Source organism: Vollenhovia emeryi, unplaced genomic scaffold (genome assembly GCF_000949405.1).
Source record: "Vollenhovia emeryi isolate VEMERY1.0 unplaced genomic scaffold, V.emery_V1.0 DF939123.1, whole genome shotgun sequence".
NCBI classification, from domain to species: domain Eukaryota; kingdom Metazoa; phylum Arthropoda; class Insecta; order Hymenoptera; family Formicidae; genus Vollenhovia; species Vollenhovia emeryi.
In genome coordinates, this window is record NW_011967243.1 from 2,287,510 (window position 1) to 2,313,138 (window position 25,629).

General features: G+C 45.9%; 1 protein-coding gene across 1 annotated transcript in view; it reads right to left on the bottom strand.

Moving 5' to 3' along the window:
* Window positions 1-25,629, bottom strand: part of LOC105569668 — a 105,555-nt gene that overhangs the window by 28,389 nt on the left and 51,537 nt on the right. The window contains exons 8-20 of the mRNA XM_012026310.1: window positions 21,304-21,438; window positions 20,592-20,750; window positions 17,859-18,035; window positions 17,462-17,687; window positions 16,975-17,276; window positions 16,478-16,696; window positions 16,225-16,398; window positions 15,933-16,094; window positions 15,598-15,840; window positions 15,259-15,489; window positions 5,393-5,495; window positions 3,077-4,350; window positions 2,420-2,997 (exon numbers count right to left, since the gene is read on the bottom strand). Of these exons, the coding sequence (XP_011881700.1) occupies window positions 2,420-2,997; window positions 3,077-4,350; window positions 5,393-5,495; window positions 15,259-15,489; window positions 15,598-15,840; window positions 15,933-16,094; window positions 16,225-16,398; window positions 16,478-16,696; window positions 16,975-17,276; window positions 17,462-17,687; window positions 17,859-18,035; window positions 20,592-20,750; window positions 21,304-21,438 (3,983 nt within the window). The remainder of the gene's footprint in view (window positions 1-2,419; window positions 2,998-3,076; window positions 4,351-5,392; window positions 5,496-15,258; window positions 15,490-15,597; window positions 15,841-15,932; window positions 16,095-16,224; window positions 16,399-16,477; window positions 16,697-16,974; window positions 17,277-17,461; window positions 17,688-17,858; window positions 18,036-20,591; window positions 20,751-21,303; window positions 21,439-25,629) is intronic.

Sequence of the window (25,629 nt, forward strand, 5' to 3'; positions counted from 1 at the left end):
TTTCTTTAAAATTAAATAAATTTTCTTTGAATTTTGACCTTACTAGACTTTCACTTAATTTCAAAAAATTATTTCTTTACCTTAATCAAAATTATACTTGATCGAGACTGGAATCTCTAAGAGAACTCATTTCTTCAAATCTAGCAAATGTTTTAGTAGAAAAATTAAAATTACATACAACTAGAAAAAAGTTTCTTTGAAAGCGAATAAATCTTCGAATTTTGACTTCACTAGACTTTTATTTAATTTCAAAGAAATTATTTTTTTACCTTCAAATCTAGCAAATGTTTTAGTAGAAAAATTCAAATTACGTACACCTAGAAAGAAGTTTCTATAAAATTAAATAAATTTTCTTCGAATTTTTACCTTACTAGACTTTCACTTAATTTCAAAGAAATCATTTCTTTACCTTGACCAAAATTTTACTTCATTGAGACTGGAATCTCTAAGAGAGTTTATTTCTTCAAATCTATCAAATGTTTCAGCGGGAGTAAATAACAATTTAGTAGATTCAAAGAAACAGGATTTCAACGCATCCCATTTGTTCAGCCTAAATAAATCTTTCTTTCTGGGTGTATACGAAAGAGGAATGGCGATCTTTCTCGTCCGCGCGACGCGGACGCGGCGCATAATTTCTGCGGCCCCTCCGCAGCCCGCGTACGCGGAGCGACATTTAAAATCGTGCGCGCGGCGGGACGTGATCGCGATGAATTTTTCAGCGTGGCTCGGCTGCTTGCAAGTATTTTTTTTCGGGGCGCAAAGTATCCCGACGTATTAACGGCGTGACCTAGATTCCCCGGCAAATTGTGCGAGCACTTCGGGGTTTCTATGGCTATGCGTGTAATCCAACCCTAATCGGGAGCGACAAACTACGGGAGTAAATAATATTGTTTGCAAATCGACATTCGAAGCCCCGAGCGGCGACGTCGCTCGAACTTATAATTCGATCGACAGACCGCATTTGCGATACTGCAAACAAACTTGTTTGCCTCTTTCCACGCGCCGCGCGGAGGGATCGATCGATCATTCGCCCACGCGAGCTACGGCCGAAATCTCCCCTCCTGGGTGTAATCGAATATTTTACTGGCATAATAAATTTTGTTTTCGCGCAATACGCAAAACAGTCTCCGCGATGACGAGGGATCGCGTTATATTGACTGGGCGCGATAAGATCAGCTAATTTTTCACCCCGTTACCAAGTCGTTTATCATGGTTTCTCTTTATTTATATATCCGCGATCCCCTTTGTAATCAGGAAACGAGCCCCTGATCGAGAGAAATATCAGAGCTTTCTCCGTGACTCTCTCTCTCTCTCTCTCTCTCTCTCTCTCTCTCTCTCTCTCTCTGCAGAGAGAAAATGATTTCTTTGGACTTAATAAATTGTGTTGTCTCCAAACAAATTTGATATTTAAAATGGCCCAAATAAATCATTTGTTTGAATTCGATAAATAATATATATCTTCGTCTGAAATAAAATATTTGTTTAAAAGAATTATAAAGAATAGATTGGTAGATGATTAGACCTCGTCTGCTGATGCGGTCGTTTATATGTCTGGCCGCCGTGATTTGAAAGATATTACTTCAAATAATAGTATCTTAAATAGAAATTGTTTCGAATGAAACAACGAAATTTCTATTCAGACGAATAATGTTTCGTGCAAGCATATGTTGTCTCGATGAAACAAATTTCAATTAAACGAATAGAAATGCTAAATCCAAAGAAACCCTTTTCTCTGTGCAACGAAATTAAATACGCAAAATTTAATTAATCTTGTGCAAAGTAATCGAATATTTTGTTGCTGTAATAAATTTTGTTTTCGCGCAATATGCAAAATGGTCTCCTCGATGACGAGGGATCGCGTTGTATTGACTATAAGATAAGATCAGCTAATTTTTCACGCTGTCGCAAAGTCGTTTATCACGGTTTCTCTTTATTCATATATCCGCGATCCCCTTTGTAATCAGGAAACGAGCCCCAGATCGAGAGAAATATCCGAGCTTTCCCCGTGACTCTCTCTCTCTCTCTCTCTCTCTCTAACGAAACTAAATACGCAAAATTTAATTAATCTTGTGCAAAGTAATCGAATATTTTTAGTTGATAAAATAAATGTTGTTTTCGCGCAATATGCAAAATGGTCTCCTCGATGACGAGAGATCGCGTTGTATTGATTATAAGATAAGATCAGCTAATTTTTCACGCTGTCGCAAAGTCGTTTATCACGGTTTCTCTTTATTTATATATCCGTGATCCTTTGTAATCAGGAAACGAGTCCCTGATCGCGAGAGAAATATCAGAGCTTTCCCCCGTGGCTCTCTCTCTAACGAAACTAAATACGCAAGCTTTAATTAAGCTTGTGCAAAATAATGAATCCATCGGATGTTGACGAGATCGTTACGGGGACAGCAAAGAAAGTCCTTACCCTAAAACGCCGCCATCCTCCGTTGTAACCTTCCTCGTGATGTCTCCGACACTCGCTGCCTTCTCCGTCAGGCCTTCGTGCAGGATCGTCAGTTCTGGTCTGTCTGGCTGCGCGAGGCTGCCAATTTTGAAGGGAAATTGTTCTTGCTTCTGATCCTTGGCTAATCTCTTGGAGCCCTCGCTTCCGGTTCTGCTGAGCCGCTTATCTATGACGTCCTCGCCCGTCTCCGCGACCCCGTCGCCGTTGTCAGAGACCTTCGATAGATCCCAAAGTATCTCCGGCCTGAGATTTCTCACGGAGACTTTGCGATCCTCGTCGGAGCTGGGCCTGCCTTCCGCCAAAGTGCTCTCCGACGTCGATTTCGCCAAGGCGGGCAGCTGCAGCGACGAGACGTCGACGATTTCCGGCGACGGCGCCCGCGTCAGTTTCGTTCTAATCGTTTCTGGCACGAGGTACACTTCCGGCGGCGAGTGGATCTCGATTCTGGCGGCCGCCTCCTCGAAGCGAAGCGCCGACGCCTCTTCCGCCGTGATGATCCTGGCAGTCACCAGCTGGACCTCCGGCAGCAGATCGCTAACCTGTGACAATTAAGCGTTAAAATTAAATCGGCCGGAACAAAATACAGGGAATTGTTTGAGAGACCAACGATCCACCCACCTGATCGCTCGTATCGTCGAAGAAGATCTCCTGTACGTCCTCTTGAATCCTGACACCTTTTTTCTCCTCCAACAACGATTCCCTCGAGGACTCTCTGGAGAAGGAGTCTCTCCTTTTTCTCAACGAGCTCGGTCGTTTCGCGGGCGCCTGAGCTGCCGACTCGGGCTGCCGAACTTCTGAAACGGCTGCCGCGGCTCGCTCCAAAGTTGGCCGTTGTTTCCTGCCCTCCGGGAGACCCTTTGCGAGTTTTGAGCCTCCTAGAGAATCCTTCGTTTCCTCCACCACCTCGGATACACTTTTCAGGCTCTCCCTCCTCTTTGTAGACACGGCGGACGTTTCGATTGTCGTCGAGAGGCCCGCGCTCTCGTCTTCTTTACTAATAGCTGCTGGACGTTTGACTCGTTGCTCCAGTTGCTCGTCGACGACCTCGGGAACGGAGGGCTGGGCGGTTTCGAGGCCAACATTTACATCAGAATAAGACGGAATGCTGTGCCTCGTCAGGAATTCCGTCACCCTCTCGATGCATTCCTGCTCCTTCAGGCTCTTCCTCTCCTCCCTCGATCGCCGGTAAGTCTCCTCGCCTTTCCTCGCGGACTCCTCGCCCTCGGGTTTCCGCCTCGACGGATCCTCCTCCGCCTTCCGCTCGGTCTTGACCGACTTCTTCGATCGCTTCTTACCGTCCGCCTTCTCCGCGAAAATCTTCTTCTTCGCGCCCTTCTCCGACGACGTGTCCGACTTCTCCACCGTCTCCCTCGACGTGGACGTTCGCCCTTCGGATTCCGCGCTGCTGTGACGCTTCAGGTTCTTGCCGCGTTCCCGCTCCGCTTCTTCCACCGACCTCGTCATCGCGGTGACCCTGGACGCATCCTCCGCGCTCGAGGACGGCTCCTCTTGTACGGGTGGCACGCGATCCAACTCCAGGGACGACTGCTTCTTTAACTTCACCTTCGGCGCTACCTTCTCCATCCTCGCCGGCACGTCCTTGGTGTGCCTGGGTATCCTCGTCGTCTCCACGATTATCGTGCCGCCGTACGACACGATGCTCGTCTCCTCCCGCATCGTCTTGGACGTGGTGGGATAGAATTCGTGGATGATCTCGACGTCGTTGTCGACGTCGATGTATCGGGTCGGCGAGCGTTTGTCGCGATACAGCTTGGCGGGCCGCCTGGCCGGGCTGCAGATCGGCGTCACCGGAGAAGCGTCCTTCCACTGGTCCTCGTCCTCCTCCTCGTCCTCGTCGACCTCCGGTTTGTTCGTCGAGGCTTCGGTCAGTCCTGCGTACGGCGGAACACGCTCGTCAACTAGGTCTTCGGACGAAACGCACGACACACGATTTCTATCGAGGCTCGAAGGTGCACGAAGATCGTACCTTCCAATTGGTTGCCTTTGGCCAATTTTCCGACTTTTATCGGCTGTCGCGTCGACAACAATCGTATCTATTTTTACTATTTAAGCAGTCCGCGTCAAGGGATATCGCATGTTACCGCGCGATATATTAAAGCGCAGTGCGCTTTTGTACGTTATCTGTAAAGGAGGTCTAGTCTAATCGCGAGATCAAAATTGATGACGTTCGTACGTCGGACGTGAATGGTAATGGCAAATTGCCACGTTACATACAGATATACATATATCTTCGTGCATACGGCGCAAAGGGAGATTCCGCCGCTGTCAGACAAAGAAAGGCGAGCTCGTATAGAAATCACGATAGTACGTTTCGCGAAACAAGGCGCGACATATCCTCGTTCCGGAACAATAGGAATATATGAAACTGGCTAGAATGTAGTCGAAATGTACTCGTCATTGAATGGAACGTGATTTATACGACTCGCTCTTGGGACGCGATGCGGAACGAGATCGATAAAAAAAAAATGCACGGGCGAAGTTGCAAGAGGTATCGCTTTTTACCGACAAATTAATATTTCCCGAGTAAAATTGCAATGCTTTTTACGACGGGGCACTCAAGGATCCGCGATCAAACTTCTGCCGACGAATAAAAGACGAAGGTATAGAAAAAAAGTCCTCTGTTATGAGACAGCAGGTTTTCAATCGCAAATCTTCAGATTTTTTTCGCAACGATCACACAATCTGGCAATGAATTTTCCACCGAACGGACTTCGCTGCAATAAATTCACGGTGGAATCAACCGGCGACCCCCTTTTTGTCCCGTGTTAGAATCTTATCTCATAATAGGGGACTCTCCTCTATACACGCCAGTTATCACGAAAATGTAAAATCCGTCGATCCCGTCGCAGCCAATTGCGAACTTTCGGCTCGCGTGTTTTACAAAAGTGCGCGCACAGAATGAAGAAAGTGTACCTGATCTCGAGGAGAGCAGGTCTTCAAGCTCGGCCACATGGTCGGTCGTCTCGCTCTCGTTGGGGAAACTTTTGCTCCGTTTGATCTTCGGTGTTACCCTCTGCTACGGAATCGAGCAGCGCGGGAAACGGGCAAAAGAGACAGGAGTTAGATCATTAGTGCATCGTCGACAATTACCGTTCTGAGATTTCGCATTAAAGTTTACGGGACCTGGCGCGCGTAAGGGTGGGAAGAGGCTACAATTTGGCAGGGAGGGGGAGGGGGGGTGCAATTACAACTGGAAGCTGTAAGCGGGAATTGGTGGATTTGAAAAGGAGCACAGGCTCTGTTGATTTACCATACGGAATTACTGACACAATCGTCACGTGAAAAAGGACCACAAACCATGGTCGAAACACTGTGCGTTTAAACGTAACAATTTGCCAGACATGGCCGGATAATCTTCTGAAGTTCTTAATTGCTCCCGGCGACTTGGAAGATTTCCTCCAGTCATTTAGTTGGAATTTTAATCACAGTTCCGAACATCGCGATAATTTGCCGAAGGAACTGCGCACAGGTCTTCGGTATCTCGGTGGAGATGTCAGGCGCGTGGTAATACAGTTGACGCGGAATTTCAATTGACGCGGCCGTGATTGGTGTTGAAACAGCGTAATTTCATTTGTATGCATTTGAGCTGCATTAATATGTTAATCAGATCGCGCGTGCATGCATTTTCGCGAATTCTGATCTATGCGGAGATAAGTCTGGGGCGAGCGCGCCGCGTATTCAGATTTAAATTGCATTAGAGAATAGGTACTTTGGAAACGTGCTACGGTAAACGTGTGTTCAAATGCAAATAATGCGGCAAATACAGCGGGATCGTGGCGATGGGAATCGATATTCCGTGTGCACTTGTGGCGTACACTCGCCCAAGACCTCAACAAGCTTCCCGGGAGGAAAAATAAGACGAATCGTCGTGGCGTATACGTAGACGCGAGCGTTACTCAACTACAGATACGCCTCGTAATCTTTTCGCTATCGCGATAATCCACTTAAGGGAATAATTCTGTACAAATAGGATTATCTAGAAATCCGCGAACGCCTACGATACAATGTATGGTACAATCGAAAAATGTTTTCTGTTCCAGAAAGGAGAAGCTGCTCATTGAATATAAATATAGAGGAAAGTGTCCTATTATGAGATAAACTGTTAATATGAGATAGCGGAGTTTCTGCTAAATTAATAGGCATCGTATGAATCTATTGCCCTTTGAGTGAAAACCGTTTGGTGGAAAATTCATTGTTAGATCGTGGGATCGTTGCGAAAAAAGAGATTTGTGAGTGAATTTGGACGTTGAAAACCTACTATCTCACATTAGAATCCTATCTTATAATAGAGGACTTTCCTCTATACATGTACATATATATATTGTTTGCGGTCGTTTTTCGTGCCGATTTGAAATCAACTATTCTTCTACTCCACTGCTCGATCTGTCAATCGATCGTGTTGCGTGGCTGCGTTCAGCGGAGAAAGTTGCTTTCTGCCGATCGGATTATACTTTTAGATCTCTGTGCCGTGACAGAATTCCTCTAGATCTAAAGATATAATAATCCATAATAATAATAATAGATATGTATCTTCGTGGAGCTAAACACCGTAGCATTTAAACGCCGCTTTAATTACTTTGGGGGCATGAAAAATAACGGGCCACGACTAGACGTAAGATTTGATCTTGCAGGCAACCTTCCTGATTGTGAACCATCCATGCTCACACACGATACGCTTGTCCACTTAATTTTATAGATACTTTATGTGTAATATCATAGAATTATTGTAATATATATATATAATGTTATTGAAATTCTATGCAAAATTTTATGATCATAAAATTCGATATTAAAAGTATACTTACTCGATAACTCTAGAATTATTATAAGCACTGTAAAATTTTAATTTTATGCGCATAAAACTAAAATGCATATATATATGTAGAGAAAAATTAATGTGTATATCTTGTTTACTTTAATTCGTCTTTATGATAAAACGTTAAATGAATAGGAAAGCAATATCTTGTTATCTACGGCTGATTGTAGAAAATCAAAGTTCGAGTAAACAAGTTAAATATCTTTATCCACGTGTGTCATTTATATGCCTATAAACAATTATATCGTTCGTGCAGAAAAGCAGATTTCAGCTTTTCGATATGCGTTTAATCGTTACGTAACGCCACCGAGCTATTCGTCGCTCGATTCACTTCTTTCGAGCCATTCGAGTAATTCGATCGACGTATCAAATGACGATTAATCCGCTCGAATGGCAAAGGAATTAGTCGACATTCTCCAATCGTGCGAATAAAGCGACGAAAACCCGGATAAAAGTCGTTACGCAGAAGCGTTTAAATCGAGAGACGGAATTCGCTGCGCTTGCTTGAAAATGGATTAGTTTCCTGGCGCGGCTTGACAAGTTTTCATTTGCCAGTTGCACTATGTAAAACATACTTAAACAATATCGTCTACAGGAGCGAGCAACCTACCGGAAAGAAATGTAGAGACTTACCTATAGAAACTTGATACATTTTATCACGAGATTCTCATCCAATTCATGCAGTTTGCGATACGTCGCTAACAATGACGGATTCGTGTTGGGTACCAGTTGCATTACGGAACATCCATATTATTTCAATAGCCTACTCCTTACGAAAATAATAATTCTCGTAGTATACGACGGGACTGTCGATCCACCGATAGATAAACTTGCGCAAATCAATTCGAAACCATGCAACGAAATTATTTATCAGGTAAATAGACTTCGGGAGCTCGGCTTCGATTCCACGTCACAGAAAGAAATCGAATATATTCATAAGGGTTTGCGGCTGGCATTACGGCGAGATGCGGCAGTGTCGAGAAACAAAATCGGTCGAAATCGGCGAGAAGTGCTGCAAGAATAATTCACATAATGTCTGGCGAATATTTCGTATCAACTCTCTTTCGTATCGTTTGTGTGCGCTCAGTATATTTCTATATTTCTGATAAAATGTAACAAAGTTAGTGATACAATTTCATAACGATCGTGAATTTTGCGTACATCAAGAGTGGCAAGGAGCTGAAGGAAGAAATTACAAAATCGTCGTCGTTTAAGAACACGCTCGATTCAAGTTGGTATAAGAATTTCCTTACGCAACAAATCAGAACACCCCATCGCTGCGAAAGATCGAAGGAACACGCCGATAAGACATCGGCCGTGTTAATTAATACGCATAATTAATTGGTAAGCTGATATCGAGAGGGGGAAGTCCCGGATAAACGGAAGGGCGGGACGTGCCGATATTTTTCCCCTCCTTCTCTTCCTTCGATTTCGCGCCGTTCAACTCGCAATTGCGCCCAGGTTACGCTCCTTGCTCTTTCGGATTAATAATGTTATCATTAAAATTGTTATGGGCATAAACGAGGACATAGTGCTGAATCATGGTAACTTTTATTTTCTATTTCTCTTTGGGTTTTTTTTTGGTCGATAACTGCAGTAAAGGTATAACTCGCACGGGAAACGCATCCGCCTCGGCGTTTATGCCTCGCTCTGAAAAATGAAAAAGACACGTCATCATTAGAGAGATATGTATGCACGTGTGCGTGCGTGTGTGAGTGTCTGCGTGTGTGTGCGGCGTTTGGATAATTACGTGTGACTTATGGTACGTTCGACAATAGATTTTCACCACGCCGCATTCTCGCTAAACTCTACGAAGCGTGCCAACGCGACTACAGCTTGTTTTTAAGTTTTCATCTTTCCTGTGGTATATGCATAAAATGAAGCAAATGCTCGTCTTCGGAGAAATGGGGAAAAGTGTACACAGAAAGCGTTGCTAAGAAAAAAAGGACAAATTTGATCTTACGTGCACTCATTATGTTACAGAAAACGCACGATGGGAACAGAGGGAATTATTTATGCATTTGTATTAGAAATATATATATCTATTATATATACATGTTTCAGATATGTTAATCATATACATATATTTTTTAAATATTTTATATAGAACGTTTTATGCGTTTGTAAGAATATTATGCTTGTAAAAGTGATTAGAAAATGATAATAAAAGTCACGTGGAAAGGATGTCGGAGATGTCATTCAATCGTGCCAAAAATAAAAGTTGCATTTTCACATATTTTTGTGTCGCACATATGAAGATTGAAAAAGAATATAAGAATTCTAAAAGAAACTAAGGAACGCGTTTTATCCGTCAATTACGATAGTATCGCATCTTTTGCGAAGTCCCGCGAAACATTTAACGTCCAACGGGCGTGGGGCAATTTTTTTTCCCCGCTCTCCTCTGTGGAGAATAAGTTCATATTTCAGAAAGGGAAATACGCGCGCGATGTATCTCGTGGTTGGATCGAGCCTCGTTTGCCCAGCGAACGAGTCAAACTGTTCGTAACAGAGAGCCGGCGAAATTTTTCTTGCGGTAATAAGAATAACAGCGCGGAAGATACTCGAGCGCGGGATGAAGGACGTCATGATAAATGCACCTGGCGCAGGTGCCCGATAAGAACAAAACGACTTACGTAATTGTGCCGCCGTATGCTCTGTGGAACGTGCAAAGAATCGTGTCTTCGCGTAATCGCGAAGTCTTGACGGAGGAAGCGCGAGAGGTTTGCGCAAATACTTCTCCTGCGGGGAGGGTTTTTTTTTCTTTTAAGAACGAAGAAGGGACGAGTACGTCAACTTTGGGAGGCACGTATTTCGTGCAATCTCAGAATGCTCTATATTCACTGCAATTAATTACGACGTGCATTTTCGCAGCGTCGTTAACGCGAGTCAACGATAACCGATCTATTCTCCGATTTCAACGCTTTCCTCTTCGGATCCCAACCGAATTAATACAATCGTCTAATTGCCGTTACTCTACGTCGCTCTACCCAAATTAATTTTTAACTTTTCACACCGTCGAGGAGTAAGTCTCCGACGAAGCGCTCTTCGCTTACCGCGAGCTTATGTCGCATTTCTCGGGGGGGGGGGGGAGGAAAACGTGGATCTCTCTGTTCACGCGACAGTTAATTTAGCAGAAAGTGCTTTGCCGGTTAAATATTTACGAGTCGTCTGTCAACTCTAGACTACGATTGTGTAACATCTCAGCAGCGCGCGAGCACCGATAGAAGTTGACGTTTAATATTAAAATATTTAGCCTGCTTTGAAGCCAAGGGGGTGTTGCGAGCATGCTGCGACACGCGACAGACAGATCTCTAAGGAGGCGACTCGTCTTGCTTTGTCTTCCCATTAAATTGTGCGGAACTGCCATTCTATAGCAAGCATTTGCGGGAGTAGCGATTGCGACTGTCAAGTAGATCCCGCACGAACGGCGAGGGGAGTACCGGAGGAGGGAAAAACGTCTTATCGCGCATCCCCGAGATCCGAGATTGCATTCTGCACGCGCGCCAGCGGGGGAAACTTTCGGTGGATTATCGTTGCTTTTACCGTCGCAGGAAAACTTTTTATGCGTATGTGCTGATCGGGGAAGAGAATCCCGCGGCAATGTTTGTTGCAGCTTGCGCAAATGAAGCTCGTAACAGGCGCTATGCACAGAGCGGAGAGAAAGGGGTGTGGAGAGTAACAACAGCGATAACGACAGCGACACCGGCGGTGGAAACGATAAAAGAAAATGGCAATGGCAATGAGAAAACGGTGATAGAATCATACAAGGGCAGTAAAATGACAACAGTGAGCGCGTGTGACAACAGTAACGGTAGTTCAGTAAACGACAGCAATAAGGATTGATAATCGTGACTCCCGCGTGCCTCCGAGGACTCGGCTTTAAAGATAATAACAAGAGCTTCACGTTTCTAAGCGGTGAAGAAATAAGGAAGCCTGGAGGAGAATCGATTTATTACGTAACTTGCGGCTCAGATATCCCAGCGGCTGCCATCGCGGCTTATGTACCATCCGTTTCGCCCGTTCGAAGTAGTTCGAGTATCGGGAAGGCGGTCGGAAGAGTTCAGGTATAAACAGGTTGCGAGTAAGTAGTAAACGTACGTATCGATCCCCACACGAGCCTCTTGATAATAGTGAAGAAAGGTGCCAGTGAGTAGACAGTAGTGGAATGGTAGTAGAGCTCTACAAAAAGGCGAAAAGTTTGACATACGAGCTTGCTTGAGAGATCGCTTGGAAAATTAAAAAAAAAAGAAGAAGAAGAACAGGTCGCTTAAAGAGATCCTGTGAGACAGTGAAAGAAAAATGCGACACAATCAGAAGGAAAAAAAAAGAGAAAAAAAAGTCACAGAATTAACGAGAGACTTAATATCGTTCAACTTGTACTTGATCTTTTACTTGCCTCGTTAATGTTCTCACGATATATTTCTCATTGTCTTTTCTTTTCCCCTCTTTTCACTCTCTCTCTTTCGTCTCTTTTTTTTTTAACGTTCTCTCACCCGGGCTACTTTGCCGCCGGTTCGAATCATTCTTTCTCACGCGCTTTCCCTCTCGTTCACTCTCTACCTTCCTCTTTTCCTTCTAGCTTATTTTTGCCTTTGTATCTCAACTTCTCGCTCTCTCACCCTCCCCATTCATATTTCGCATTCACATATTTGCTATTCGCTTGTCTCGAATGTCAACTATCTATCTTTTAAGAAACTACTTTATCTATACGTGTCTTTCACTCTCTCTCGCTCTCATTCTCGCCCGACTGCAAAGAGACAAATGGCAAAAAATGTAACATACTGCAAAGAAATTATAATTTCTCAAAACGAACTTGCAGCTTGCTAAACAAAGATCACTAGTACGATCGTGTGTGTTCGTGAGTTCGAAAGAATTTTGGAAGTATGTGAGAGAAGTCAGTCGAATGCAATAAAGTTGTTTTGTTCAGCTACTCTACCAGGCAACTTTCATTCACTATTACAATCGTTTTGTTCTGTACTTACTTAGTTTGTGCGATGGTCGGCAATATAAACCCCATCCGCGGTAAACACCGAGCGCTATTACCGAAAAAAATCTCTCTTTCGCACCCATCTCTCATTCTTTCCCCCCCTCTCTCTCTCTCTCTCGCTTTCTCTCTTTTTTGTACCGCATCTTTAGCGTTTCTCAGGCTATTTTTTCCTGGCACCGACTACGCAGCGCCGAAAAATATTCGTACACTTCTCACGTTCTCGCCGAACGTCCGACCTTTCATTTCTCTTTCCCCTGTTTCCTCCTTTTCCCGACTGACCACCGCTAAGAAGTACAAGGCTCATCGAAAGTTTACTGGATATCGTGACGGAATTATATTGTATAGGAGCAGAGTATAAGGATTGTCAGTTATGCTGGCCAAAATGGACCGATTCGTTTGAGACAACTGTCTTATATAATAATATGTAAGAAATATTAAAGCTGCGTAAGATCTTCCGATCGTTCTTTCAATTCGGTTCCTTACGTCGAGATTACAAGGATGATTTGGCAATGTCAAGATGCATACATAATTGGCATTACATTTCAAATCCTAGAACCTAAGAGAAACGTGCTCGACACACTTGCTTCGCCAATGTACAAATTGCAATTCCGCAATAAGACAACTTTTGTTAAATCGATGTCGAGCGTTTTCTCTTTCTATCCCAGATATATCCATGAAATACGACAAATATGCGTATACATATATACATGTATTATGGCAATTGTTATCACTTTAACACACTTTAACACAATTCCAATCCTGCTCCGCAATTCGATGAACGAATCACGCGCGCGGGGATTTCCAGAATCGGCGAAATCTCCCCGTCGCTTTATTTTCTCCGTGCGAGAGGCGAGTTGTGCTTAAACCTCGCGATGAGGCTCGCTTAATCCCACGACGTGGGCCGCATCCCGAGGGAGATTCCGCGCGTGATTCCCCCGGCCGGGAGTCAAATGAAACCAAGCGAGAATAGGTCTGTCAAAATACGGCCGGTCGGCTGGTATATCTCGTCCGAAGGTATCGCATAAATCATTCAAAACGCCTGGCCGCGCCCCGGAATAAACGCCGAGGGCCGCCTCGTAAAGTGTATCAGGGCTCCGCCGTACTTATACCGGCCGTCTTTATGGATGTTCCGGTTTGCAACGGTACGAACGCGGCACGGAAGAACCACATAGGCACATTACAATGTCAAATATAAATATACTATTAGAAAATGAGGAGTGTTACCGCGCGGGTAAACGAGCTGAAATGAAAAGCAAACGATTAAAATCATGACGTAACAAGCACAGGTGACGAACGCATAAAGAACTGGGATGGATGGAGAACGGGGCGGTGCGGGGGATGATGAACGAAATAAAGTAACACATAACGATAACTTAACACTATCGGTGCGCATGCATACCGTAAAATTTTATTTACTTAGAATCCTATCGGCCTAAGCTGCGATTTTCTTCTTTTCAGTTAACCACCGATCAAGCAACTTTTATTCATTACGTTTGACCCGTCTCGCTTCTTTCGCAAGTGGACACGCTGCCACGTTGCGCTAGCACCTATGGATAAAATACTCGCGAAAGCTCTTTAAACGGGACATGGCTGTCGACCATTGGCACAGCGTGGATAAATAATCTTTTATGCGAGTGCCAGAGGCAACACGCCGTAATTACAGAATAAAAACTTAATGGTAATGGCGAGGAATACAATGCAAAATGATCTGAAACATATAAATCAACACAGTTCGGGATGCAAAAGCACATTGAACGGGGTCCTGGTGCATCGCCGTGGGTGAATACTGGTGCATATTGCCTTGAAAAATTCGACAAGTTAAAATTGCCCCGACAACAAATACGTAACAACGTGTATTCGAAATAAACCACAAGTGTATCTCGCAATTCGCTAAAAATCAATATATAAAACTGTGTACAAATAATCTAAAACAAAAAATCAGTCATTGCGTATATAAATATAATTTGCATATCTATAAGGAAAAGGGTAACGTAAGAGTATCTGCCATGAAGTAGTAGTACTTGGCCTACAAATATGAGATGACGACAGACTTAACACAAATGGACTACGTCATGCAGGTTTATAAGTAATTTTTGCGGATTACCATAGCTCTAAAAGTTACCAACACAATCCAATATTCAATATATTATTCCGTATGCTAAATTTATGCTTTGGTGTCTTGTAAAACAGTTGCACGTAAGTGGCAAGTGTTAAAGTATCCTTTAACGTAATGCCGATGCCAAAAATTATTCTCTCCAAATTTTCGCTCTGCCAATTTCACCAAACGACGAACTTGTGCGTGCGCGTGAAAACAAACGAGGAGAAAACCAACATGTACAGAGCGGGCGACTGACAGACAGTTCTGCAAATTTTTATGATTTCTACCACAGAAAATGGAACACAGTGTTTCATGCTCGGTATATTATTCGACGACACTCACAAATGTATGGCTGTCGTATTTAGTATATATGTATGGAATGCAGGGACGGTTACTTCACTTGTATGGACGGAATCTCGTTAGAAAATATGCATTTAGATTTGTGCGCACGTTACGTTCTGTTTCGACGAGGGAATGTTCAATCAACGAGAGAATGTTAAATCCGCTCGTGATCTTTGCAAGCGCAGTGATCGAATGCGGTTAGCTGAACTGAGGATAATTCGATTGCACGTTAACTCCGGCCGTGCGCCGCCGACCGTCTCGAAGACACGCGAACCGCGGTGAAATTTAGCAGAGGCAAGAGCCTTGAGTCTACTGGTCCGATCAGAGCGACCTAATTAAAAACTTTCGGATTTGACGAGGTTGTGCTGATGCTTCAGGCCCTCGATCAGATCCATGTGCGGCGGCTCGGTCACGTTAATCTTACGCTCGCGGAAATATTCCCGTCTCTGTTTATGGCTATCCACGATTGAGGAAGCGGTTGCCGCCTCGGTGTCTCTATCTCTCGTAGCCTCGGCCCGGTCGTCCTGATCGCTCACCTGGACAATACTGTCTGGTATTGGCAGCGGCTTGGCCACGCCGATGCGAACGGTCCCCTTCGGGGCGCCTTTGAGGGCCTGCACGGCCTGGTCCAGTGTTGCGTTCTCTAATCCGATGTCATTCACAAACAGAAGCCGATCGCCCGGTATTAACTGCCCGTCGACCTGTGCCACCCCGCCGGGCACGAGCGATCGTATTACTATCACAGTTTCGTTGGGGTTCATTGGATCCTAAAAAGCGTAGACGAGCGGGAAAAGAAAAACAGGTCGAACAGGTTACTGCAGATTCTCATCGAGATCGCGGAGAACCACGCGTACTACGGAAAAAGACGTTCGCACCTGATAATCCAAAATGGAGAACCCAAGGCCCCTCTCTCCTTTAACCAATTCGATAATTTGCGGTTCGGAACTCCACATCGCCAGACCGGTTAGCGGTTCCAACGAGCGCGACTTCATTTTATTTAGACTCGCGTCCGTCACCGTAGCTGTGGTCGTCGTCGAAGCCAAGGAACCGTCCGACTTTGCTTTCACAAGGCGATCCATCGTGGGCAACAAGTTTTGCAGAGACCCACCGAGGATGCTCTACGAGGATAACACAGATAGTCGCGCTAGCTTCTTAAAGCGCCACTTAAACGTTCCAACCGCGCGACGTCACGGGCACACAGTATACTCACTCTAGTCTGGAAAGCGGCCTGGTGCTGAGCGGTGTCGATGGGACAAAGTGGATCCTGCGAGGCGATGTTTCTTCCGCAAACCATACGAACGTGTATAGGCAACTCTTTCAGCACGCTAACCACTTCCATATGATTGATGCCCAATAAACGGTAGCCGTTTACCTTCAAGAGAGCACGGTATCGATTTCAGCCAAGTTGCTCGTGAAAGTGGACCGTTTTATCGGAGCACTTTTCAACGGAGGATACTATAGACACTGAAAGTTTCACGGAAAAGATATGGAAATTCGATAACCTCTAGTAACTCGTCGCCGGAGCGCAGCGTGCCGTTCTGTCCGACGGGGCCCTCCGGTAGAATCGAACGTATATAGTGATGAGGCCTTACTTCCTGGCCGTTCTCCACGTCGACCGTCCCCTCTAAGCTAATCCCGAGGCCGCTACCTTCGGCGAACTTCTTCAGCTGTGCGACCTATACAGACGAAAAAGAAAGGGATATTCTTCCTCCGCTCTTTCTCCGCGCTCTTATCCTACGAGATTGCGGCACTTACCACTATCTCGGTGTCGGGCCCGACGATCTTCTGCCATTTCGCCTTGATTGCTGCGCGAATTTGAGGCGTTAGCTCGCTCGACGGGTCGCTCAATAGAGCCTCGACGTTGCTCGCTCCGTCCTGGTCGTCGGACGTTCGTAAACCTTCCTGCAGAATCGCGCTGTCCACGGTAGTATGGGATTCACCTTCCGGCTCGATTTCGGTGGTAGTCTCCCCATCCTGGGAAAACGCGCGGATACAAATGCAATAATTGCAGTGATGCGCGAATAATAATTAAAACGTATACAATTTTCAAGTTTATAATTGGGAAATTTTCCAATACGCGGCATCAGATAAAAAGTTAAATACGAGTATGCAAAGCATGTATGTAGAACTACAGAGCGCACAATGGGGCAGCAAAGCGATATTTAATTAATGCAAAGGTACACTGCACCCTTCTCCGTTCAATTTTTTTTTTATTTATTAAACGGCTACGACTAATTGTTAATTAAACGTACCGCGCTCATGGGGAAACTAGGTAGGCTCGTTATCGATGGTGAGCTCGGCTGAGGTAATCTCAACTCGTCCGCGGCTATCGCTTGCTGGAGCTGCTCGAACTTTGGTCCACGGTGGTATCGCTCCAAGCATAGGGTCACCGTTTGCCCCGTGCGTTTTAACACTTCAACGGCCTCGTGATTAGTGTAGCCCTGCAGGGAGTGCCCGTCGACCTCCACTATTCGATCGTAAATCTGAATCTTCTTGCTCAGATGGGCCGCGCTACCCTCGCTAATGCTCTTAACGAAGATACCAGAGAGTTCCTCTGCAAGGGAGAATGAAAAGTTGTCATCGAGATCCCGGGATATGCATCATCGGTTCGTCCGCATCGATAGCGGTACTCGGCCGCGCGCTTCGTACGCGCAATTCTTTACAACGACTTTGGCATGCTCTTAAAACGTCAAAGGCACCCGATGGATATTTTCCCCCGCGGCGTCCGGCCACCGTTACCTTCTTCGCAAATGTATCCAGCGATAGTGATCCCGAGGCCGTAAGCGTCCTTCGTGAGATCGACCTCGAAGCGCTCCATCTCTGGCAGTGAATTAATGTCGAGGGGCTCCATGGTGAGCACCGGGAGATTCTGGAGCTGCACCGGAAGTGGCACCGCCGGTATAACTGGCATCGCTCCAATTGGCATTGGGTTGCGTACCACGTCCATGATGAGACCGGGTCTTGCCTGAAGGCAGAGAAAGAGAGGCCATTTTTTTTCCCTCTTCGTGTCGCGGTTTTCTCGATAGCGAGGACATGACGCCGAGCGTGGGAAAACCGAGGGGTGGGAAAGTGGGCCGCGTCGGTGAACGCCAAGAAGAGGAGATACGACACCGCCGTCTCCGGCGCGGACACTCACGTGCATTTCAATGTCGGACTCCTGCGAGTACATGTAGCCGTTGTCGTAGCTGGTGTCGCCCCTCTGCACGTGCCGCATGTTGTAGCTCTCCGGCACGCTGTGCACCAGATGTCTGTCCAGCTCGTCCGGATCCCCCAGGATTTTCGTGGGTACGATCGGGGCGTGACTTCCGAGAGCCTGCAAGCAGCACCCGGGAACGTGAAATTTTATGCGTCCCGAATCGCCTACGGCCTTTATAGAGACGAGCGTGCGACGAGCGTGTTTTCCGGGATTTCGAATTTCCAACCGTGTGGAAATTTCAATCTATCCGAGTAAATAAAAATGTTAACCGCGCCCTCTCCCCGGTTTCCTCCCCCGCGGCGAGCCCCGTAGAATTTCTCGCGGAGATTACGGCGCATTGTGCGTGGAATAACAATTACGCGTCTGCGAGCGCTCGCACGCGGTCGCCCGGGCGGCGTACAGCCGCGTCCATTTTATTCTTGTAACGAAAAGCAAACTTCATCGAGAAGAGTAAATCCAAATATAAAGTTCCCTATTTGTGAGATGGGACCCTAATATGGGATAGCGGGGTTCCTGCTAAATCAATAGACGTCATCTGCTGGTCCCGCCATGAATTTATTGCCCTTGGAGTGAAATCTGTTTAGTGGAAAATTCATTGTTCGATGTAATCGTTGCGAGAAAAGATTGAATTTGGACGTTGAAAACCTCTCAGATAGCACACACGTCTGAAAGAAATCTTTAAGACGGCGTTAAGTTGTCTTTTAGATATGTATGTCGAAAAAGTGTCTTGTCTTAACGATATCTTTGTGACGTCCTTTAGACATGCATTACTATCTGGGCTACTATCTCACATTAGAATCCTCTCTCACAATAGAGGACTTTCTGTGTATATATATAATAGTTTACTGTCGGACTGAGGTATACGGTTTCCGACGATTTTTACGGTCAATTGAAAACGACAGGATCGCGTGCAATGCGCGCCACTGGTTCGCGAAGCATAATTTTTTATGTCCTTCCTTTTTATTTTTGTCAGGGGTGTCAGAGATTATGTCACGCGGATTTTACCTCGGGCCGCGACAGGTCTCGAGGGAATTTCGCCGGACCTCAACAAGTGATATTTACAAGTCGACAAGCAGCGGAGGACGGCTCGTTGCAACCCTTTCGGGGGTGAAAAAAATATATTCCACGGAGGGGATTCCTGTTCCGCGGCTGGTGGCAGCGCCCGGCTGTTTAATATTCGCGCGGGGAACGACGGCCGGAATTATACGCGGAGCCGGGAATATAAATATCGATCAAACGCGATGAAAATTGAAAGCCTACGAGGGAAAACCGGAGCGTTACAGGGGAGTCGAGTGCGCTTCGGCGTTTTTCTCCCTTTCTCTCCAATTTTTTTTTCCTACTTGACCTCACCGAATAATAAAAGATACTTTATTTCCGCGAGCGTGCCCGCGTTCAACGTTGAATTATTACAGAGGCCGGGGCCAACGGTGTCCGAAAGTTAATTTATTAAAGCCCGCCAAGTCGTTTTGCTATTTCGCTTAACGCGCCCGTTATTTACGCCACTCCACCCTTGAAACGGGGGCGACGAGAGAGCGAGTGGTTTGTAGCGAAAGATAAACTCGGCTTCGCGCGGGCGGCTCGCCGTCGCCTGCGCCACCCCGGCTTTAATCCAGCGGCGAGGTAATTTCCATCTTCCGCGATCCCGAGACGTACGCGGCAAGTCCCCGCAGTCCGTTCTTCTCTATAATGGAACCTCCGTCACCTCGTGAAATACCCCATGCATTATTCATAATCCCCGAATTACAGTCGGTCCTCGGCCACCGCGGCCACCGTATAATTGCCCCGCGAATCGCGACGCGCCGCTCCTCCTCGCGGCCGACCATCCGCCGTGGCTCTCCGAAGCACGGGAGATCGCGGGACGCTCGCCTGGACCGGCGATATCGATCGCGTTGCGGTCGACAGATCAGTAATGTATCGTCCTAATGGCTCGCAGTTTAGCGGAATTTCGTGCGTGAATCTCCCGGCCCGGAGCGACTGCCCTCGCTCGCGGTAGTCAATAAGGAGGCCCCCGACAATGACGTACGCCGGCCGTACCCAGCACCATCAATCTCCAAACCCGACGCATCCCTAAGCCCTCGGCATCGGAATCTGATGGCTCGCATCGCGCACCTAACTCGGCTACTTTAAATATGCACCTCCGCGGAACGCGGACATGCCCCGCGTTCTAATTTGCGCAAGCTAGACAAATGGACCGGGCTTTAAGCGATTATCCTCGCTTCTGCCGCGAGCGGGTTCTCGCGCGGGGTCTGATGGAAAAAGAATTGCAGCTTGTCTTTAAAAATGTATTGGATATTGCCGGCGAATAGTAATTGCACGTCGCTGGAGTCAGGAAATGCTGTTGGGCTTCGCGCGCGCAAAAATGAAACCAGAGACTTTATCTTCTTTAAAAAAAAAAATTGTCGTTACTGATTGAAACAGATGTAACGAATATAAGTCGAAAGAGCGGGTCTATATTTACAATTGCACGAGGTCTCGATGCGTTCCACGTATTTCCGAATATTCAAGAAAGAAGGTAACAAACCAAAGAGGGTGAGAGCGTTGAAGACAACGTAATTGGCGGATTATTGAAGCTATCCTGTAACGCTTGCCCCCACAATTTGCTCGGAACAAATAAAGCGATATCGCGCGCAATTAATCGCGATCGCACGCGCGAAATTGCGGAAGCGAAGATACCTGATAATCCGGAGAAGTTGGCTCCACAGGTCGCGCGACGACCAGCCGCACGTGGGTGCCCGACTGCCGTAAAACCGCGGCAACTTGTTCGCTTCCCATCCCACGGAGATTGACATCGCCGATCTGCAATATGTGGTCCCCGCTCTGGAGTCGATTATCCTGCGGGCAAACAATGCGAGGAGGAGCGTTTAATTTCCGCGGCTGCTGTCCGGAGGGCAAACGTTGACGTCCCGGATCATTCTCGTCGGCGCGCGCGCTTCTCATTTCCCCGTCCGTTTCCAAGCAGCTCGGGTACGAGACGCGCGTTTCATGTAATACCCCGATCTATCTCCGATAGGGCACCAACTCTGTAACCCGCGCTACGGACCGCCCGCGTGTGCGTTATAATAAAGCGCGAAAGTTCGAGGGAAAGAGAATAAGAGCGCGGAAGGCGCACGCGACGCGACCGTATGATTAAGTGGGCAACTTATCAGAAGTTAAACCTATGATTAACGACGGGATTTACTTGTTAAGAGTCAAGTCTCGCGATAAACGTAAAATATCGAATTATCAAGATATAATTCATATTGGCAATATCGTACGCGCGGAAACGTGGAATTACGGGCAATTACGTCGCTGAAAACGTGATACTTTGAGAATTAATCAGCGTCCACGAGGAATTTAGATGCCCCCAAACGGGAGGGAATATATGGTAAGCTCTCGGTTTACTTACGCGATCGGCAACGCCTCCTGGAAGAATGGTCTTGACGACGACGCCGGTGCTGCGTCCGCCGATGATGCCGAATCCAAGACCGCTGCCATCGTTGATGAGATTTATCACTTCAACTTGAGCCCATTCCGTATTCAACTGCGAAATGATCGCAAAAGCGTCTTAACGTCTCGCTCTTTGTTATGGGGCTTTAACTTAATAATAGAGGGAAGTCTCCTATTACGAGATAGGATTCTAATATGGGATAGCGGGGTTTCCGTTAAATTAATAGACGTCGTCGGCCGATTGCACCATGAATTTGTTGCCCTCGCAGCGAAATCTGCACGTGAAAAAAAAGTGTAGCTGCTTGTAGCTAAAAACTGCATGTGGCAACTAAATTTCAGTTGTAAAGTATGGGCGGCTAATATAGTATTTAGTTGTGATAGCTAATACTTTGCTACTCTGCCTCTTATATTAGGTGCAATGGCAAACCGATTGCGGCGCTTTAGAAACTTATAGTTAATGCAGCAAAATATTTTCAGCAAATCACGATTAGCTACGGTAGCGGAAAAGTTTTTTTATCATTGTTAGATCGTGCAATCGTGGCGAAAAAAGATTTGTGAATTGAATCTGGGTTTTGAAAACTTGCTATCTTCTAATAGAGGACTTTCCTCTATTATCGAATATCTTCTGCCCGGACGCGTTCGAGTGACATTGTGAAAAGTCGAACTCTCAGGAGATCCCACATCTCCACGAGTTTTAATAAATAGGAAAAATAAAAACTTTCCTCTCTTCTACTTCTTGCTCGTAATCGAACTACTGATTGTTAATTTTAATTTCGATCGGTGGTTTAATTACGTTGGAAGAATCGTCTCTTACGGATTCGACCTGATTCGTTTGAATTGTTGCGGCAAGATTCCGTCTCTGTTAAGATGCTGCTGTTAACAGTACGCGAAATACAAGTACAATCCCGTAATACCACCAATTTACGAAAACTTGGGGGCAATTTCTCCGCGAGTACATTTTTCGCAAATACCCACCACACGCTTCCCACTCGGTTTTAATTCCAACGACGTTAACAACCGTAGCTTATACCGCATAAAGAATGAGTTAATGAAAATAAAGTACGATGGCGGAAATAAGAGTAATGATAGCGCACAGCATCTGCTCCACCGTGGCATACTTTAACGAATTTAAACGAACCGGACAAGGTTACTTGGGGATTTTCAGTAACGATGAAAGATTCGATTGTCACGTCGATATCTCACGTCAACCGCAAAGGGCTGGCGTCGCTGAGATGATATTCCTTCACCTGTTAAACACCCCGAAGCCTTCCAAAATACTAATAACAATAATTTCCTTATATTTTGTCACTTTTTAGACTGGAAAATTTTACAGAAATACAGAAGATTCTTGGACATTGACGGATTTTTAACAATTGCAAAAATTCTTGGCGCTTGAAATAGTGCAACGTCTTTGCCGATAATGTTTTCCTAATTTGCCAGTTTTAGAATCCCCGATATTCGCGATGTGAAGTTTGAAATTCTCTGAATTTTTACAAAATTCTTGGAACTTTAGATAGTGCGACCTCCTTGCTGATCATGTTCTCCTGATATTTTGTCAGTTTCCGAGATTTTTAATTTTAGTGATTAGAAGCTTGAAATTCTCGAAATTCCAATTCTAAGGAAATTTAGATAGTGCCACCTCTTTGCTGATCATGTTCTCCTTATATCTTGTCAATTTTTGGAAATTCAGAAGATACTTGGAAATTGACGGATTTTTTGGAAATTGCCAAAATTCTTGGAACTTGAAATAGGGCAACTTCTTTGCCGATCATGTTCTTTTGATGAGTTGCCAATTTGTGAGAAATTCCTTGGATTGGTTCTCCAGAGTTTGCTTCGTTATCGTCCACGCGACTACAATTAACGAGCTATTTAATATTAACGTTCCGATTTCCGATAGCTCTTACAGGGTGCTTACAATGACCCGCAATTTCCGGGGAATCATAGCCAAGATTTTCAATCAATTTTTCATCGTTTACCTCCTCGGCTGTCCCGGTATTGCGATATTGTAAAAAAAAATTAATGAAATTTAATTGTGCGCCGGAATTTCTGCTTCTCCCCGTAAAGCGCTGCATTTGAAACGCGATATCGCTCCCTTCCCCTGTTTATTATACGAGATAATCCTTTCATTTCCGGATGCTCGGGGATACGCGAAGAGACCGAGTCGCGAGTGATTGTTATCGGAAGAAAAGTTTCGAAATCTGCCGGCTCGAGGATGCGTTTCATCGCGCTCCAATTTACATGCGTCAAACAATCGGCTGGATTTAATTAAAGCGTTTCTACCGGCGCGGCGGTTGCACCCGATTGTCCTTCCGGATTAAAGGGAGGGGGGGGGGGAACGCGGAGTTATTGGCTCGTTAAAACGCGAGTCCGATGAATTTTTTACGATCCGGTAATTGGCCTCGTGCAAATAAGGACCGCGGTAGCTGCGAAATAGCGGCGACGCGACCGCGGGATGTTCCGTCGGATCCGCGGACAGCTTCCGGCGCTCCCGCGGACCGGAACGAGTCCGCCGGGTCGAGGCACAGAGAGACAAGAGGGAGACAAGGCCGAGAGTGATTTACATTGCGGGTGTCGTGCAAACGCGTGCCCGCGGCGCGTACGCGCGTGTACGCGCACTTACACCGATGGAAGATTAAACACGTGCGCGTTTACCGAATCGCGAAAGCTGGAAACTCGTCCGGGCGAGACGCACATACATACGTCCGGACCCGAGTCACGTCGGCGTCATTAAAGACTGCTGGCGGGATACTCTCCGAACTTCGTATATCCGATAATCGTTCCGCGCGGGCCGAAATTAGTTTCGGGATAAGTGGCAGAGCTCCGTCGGAAGCTCCGTTTCTGACGCAGCGACGTCGGGAGTACTTTTTCTCGTCACAAAGGCGGAGGGAGAAGCCGATAATCAATCGCGGTTACGAGATGTATCCGAATACGAACATCGTTTAAAGAAACAATTGTCGTCCGCTGTTATCGCAGCGAAGAAGTGATTTCGAGTTAGCCAGCGCTTTGATTGTTGGACGTACGGATTTCGTGTGTGAATCGCGCGAGACATCTTGTCTTGCCGAGCACCGATAGCGAATATCTCGCGCGACTCACACGAATTTGGACGTTGAAAACCTGCTCTGTCATATTAGAATCCTATCTCATAATAGGGGACCTTCCATATATTGTCTTTGATTCTAAATTAGGATGCGAAGACGTTTAACAAAAGCACTATTCATTTCGTTTACTTTAAAAATGTGAAGAGTCACTTGTATCCATTGATCTCTTTCGCGACGTCGTGTCTCGATTTCACGCGATTTTTGCTCTTTCCGCTTAAACGCTCGCTCTGTGCCAAAACAAGTGTTTAAGCAGAAAAACCGGGAATCGCGTAAAATCAAGACACACAATCTTGTGAGAGAGATCGGTCGATACCTTCTTCGTTGTAGACGATGTACTCTTAGAATGTGACCAGGAAGCAGAAGATTGATGAGCCAATAAGATACACAAGCTCCGCATTTGTAGCTTGAAGTACACGTTAAACGTAACATTGCTCCACATTAATAGGTTTCGTAGAAACCGCTATTAACGACACGACACAACTTCGTTATTGCGACCGACGAAATAACTTGGTTATAGCGATTGACGAAACATCTGGAGGTATCACCGGACGATTTAATACCAGGCGTCCTCTACCAGGGATCGGAAGGGACTGGAAAAATATACCGCATTAAATAATACCTCGGTGGCGCGCTGCAATGTAATCGGCAATAAAGTTTTACGATCGATCACTTTTCCGCCGGGTTCTATTGACAACGCCGGAAGTCGTCGTCTGTAATCCTATTCTTATCTCAATGTCGCGAGGGAGTCACCGACCTTCCGTCAGCCGAGCATGACATTTGCTTAATGGCAGCAGGAAAATAAATGTTCAGATGCGCGCGATCGAACGCTCCCAGGACTTTCTGACATCAAGTCAGTCTTTGATATATGCGAGCCTCAATAATGACATGTGCCACTCGATCGCGGGTTTTATACGCCATAAATTTTTCGTGCCTTCTACAAACTAGTAAATATTAAAAATCGCCGTCGCGAACGTCCCTGCCGTTCGTGCCCGCCCCGTAATTGACGTGATTTTCTTTCATGAGCCGGTATCAAATCGCGATTAATACCGATTGTGAGCCGTACTCGATTTCAACGTCTGAAACTCCGGTCCGCACTAAATTCCAATTAAATTCTCGTTACTCCTTTTTATATACAACGGACGCTCCCCGCACGGCCGCCCGACGTATCGTGTGTAAACTTTGAGCAA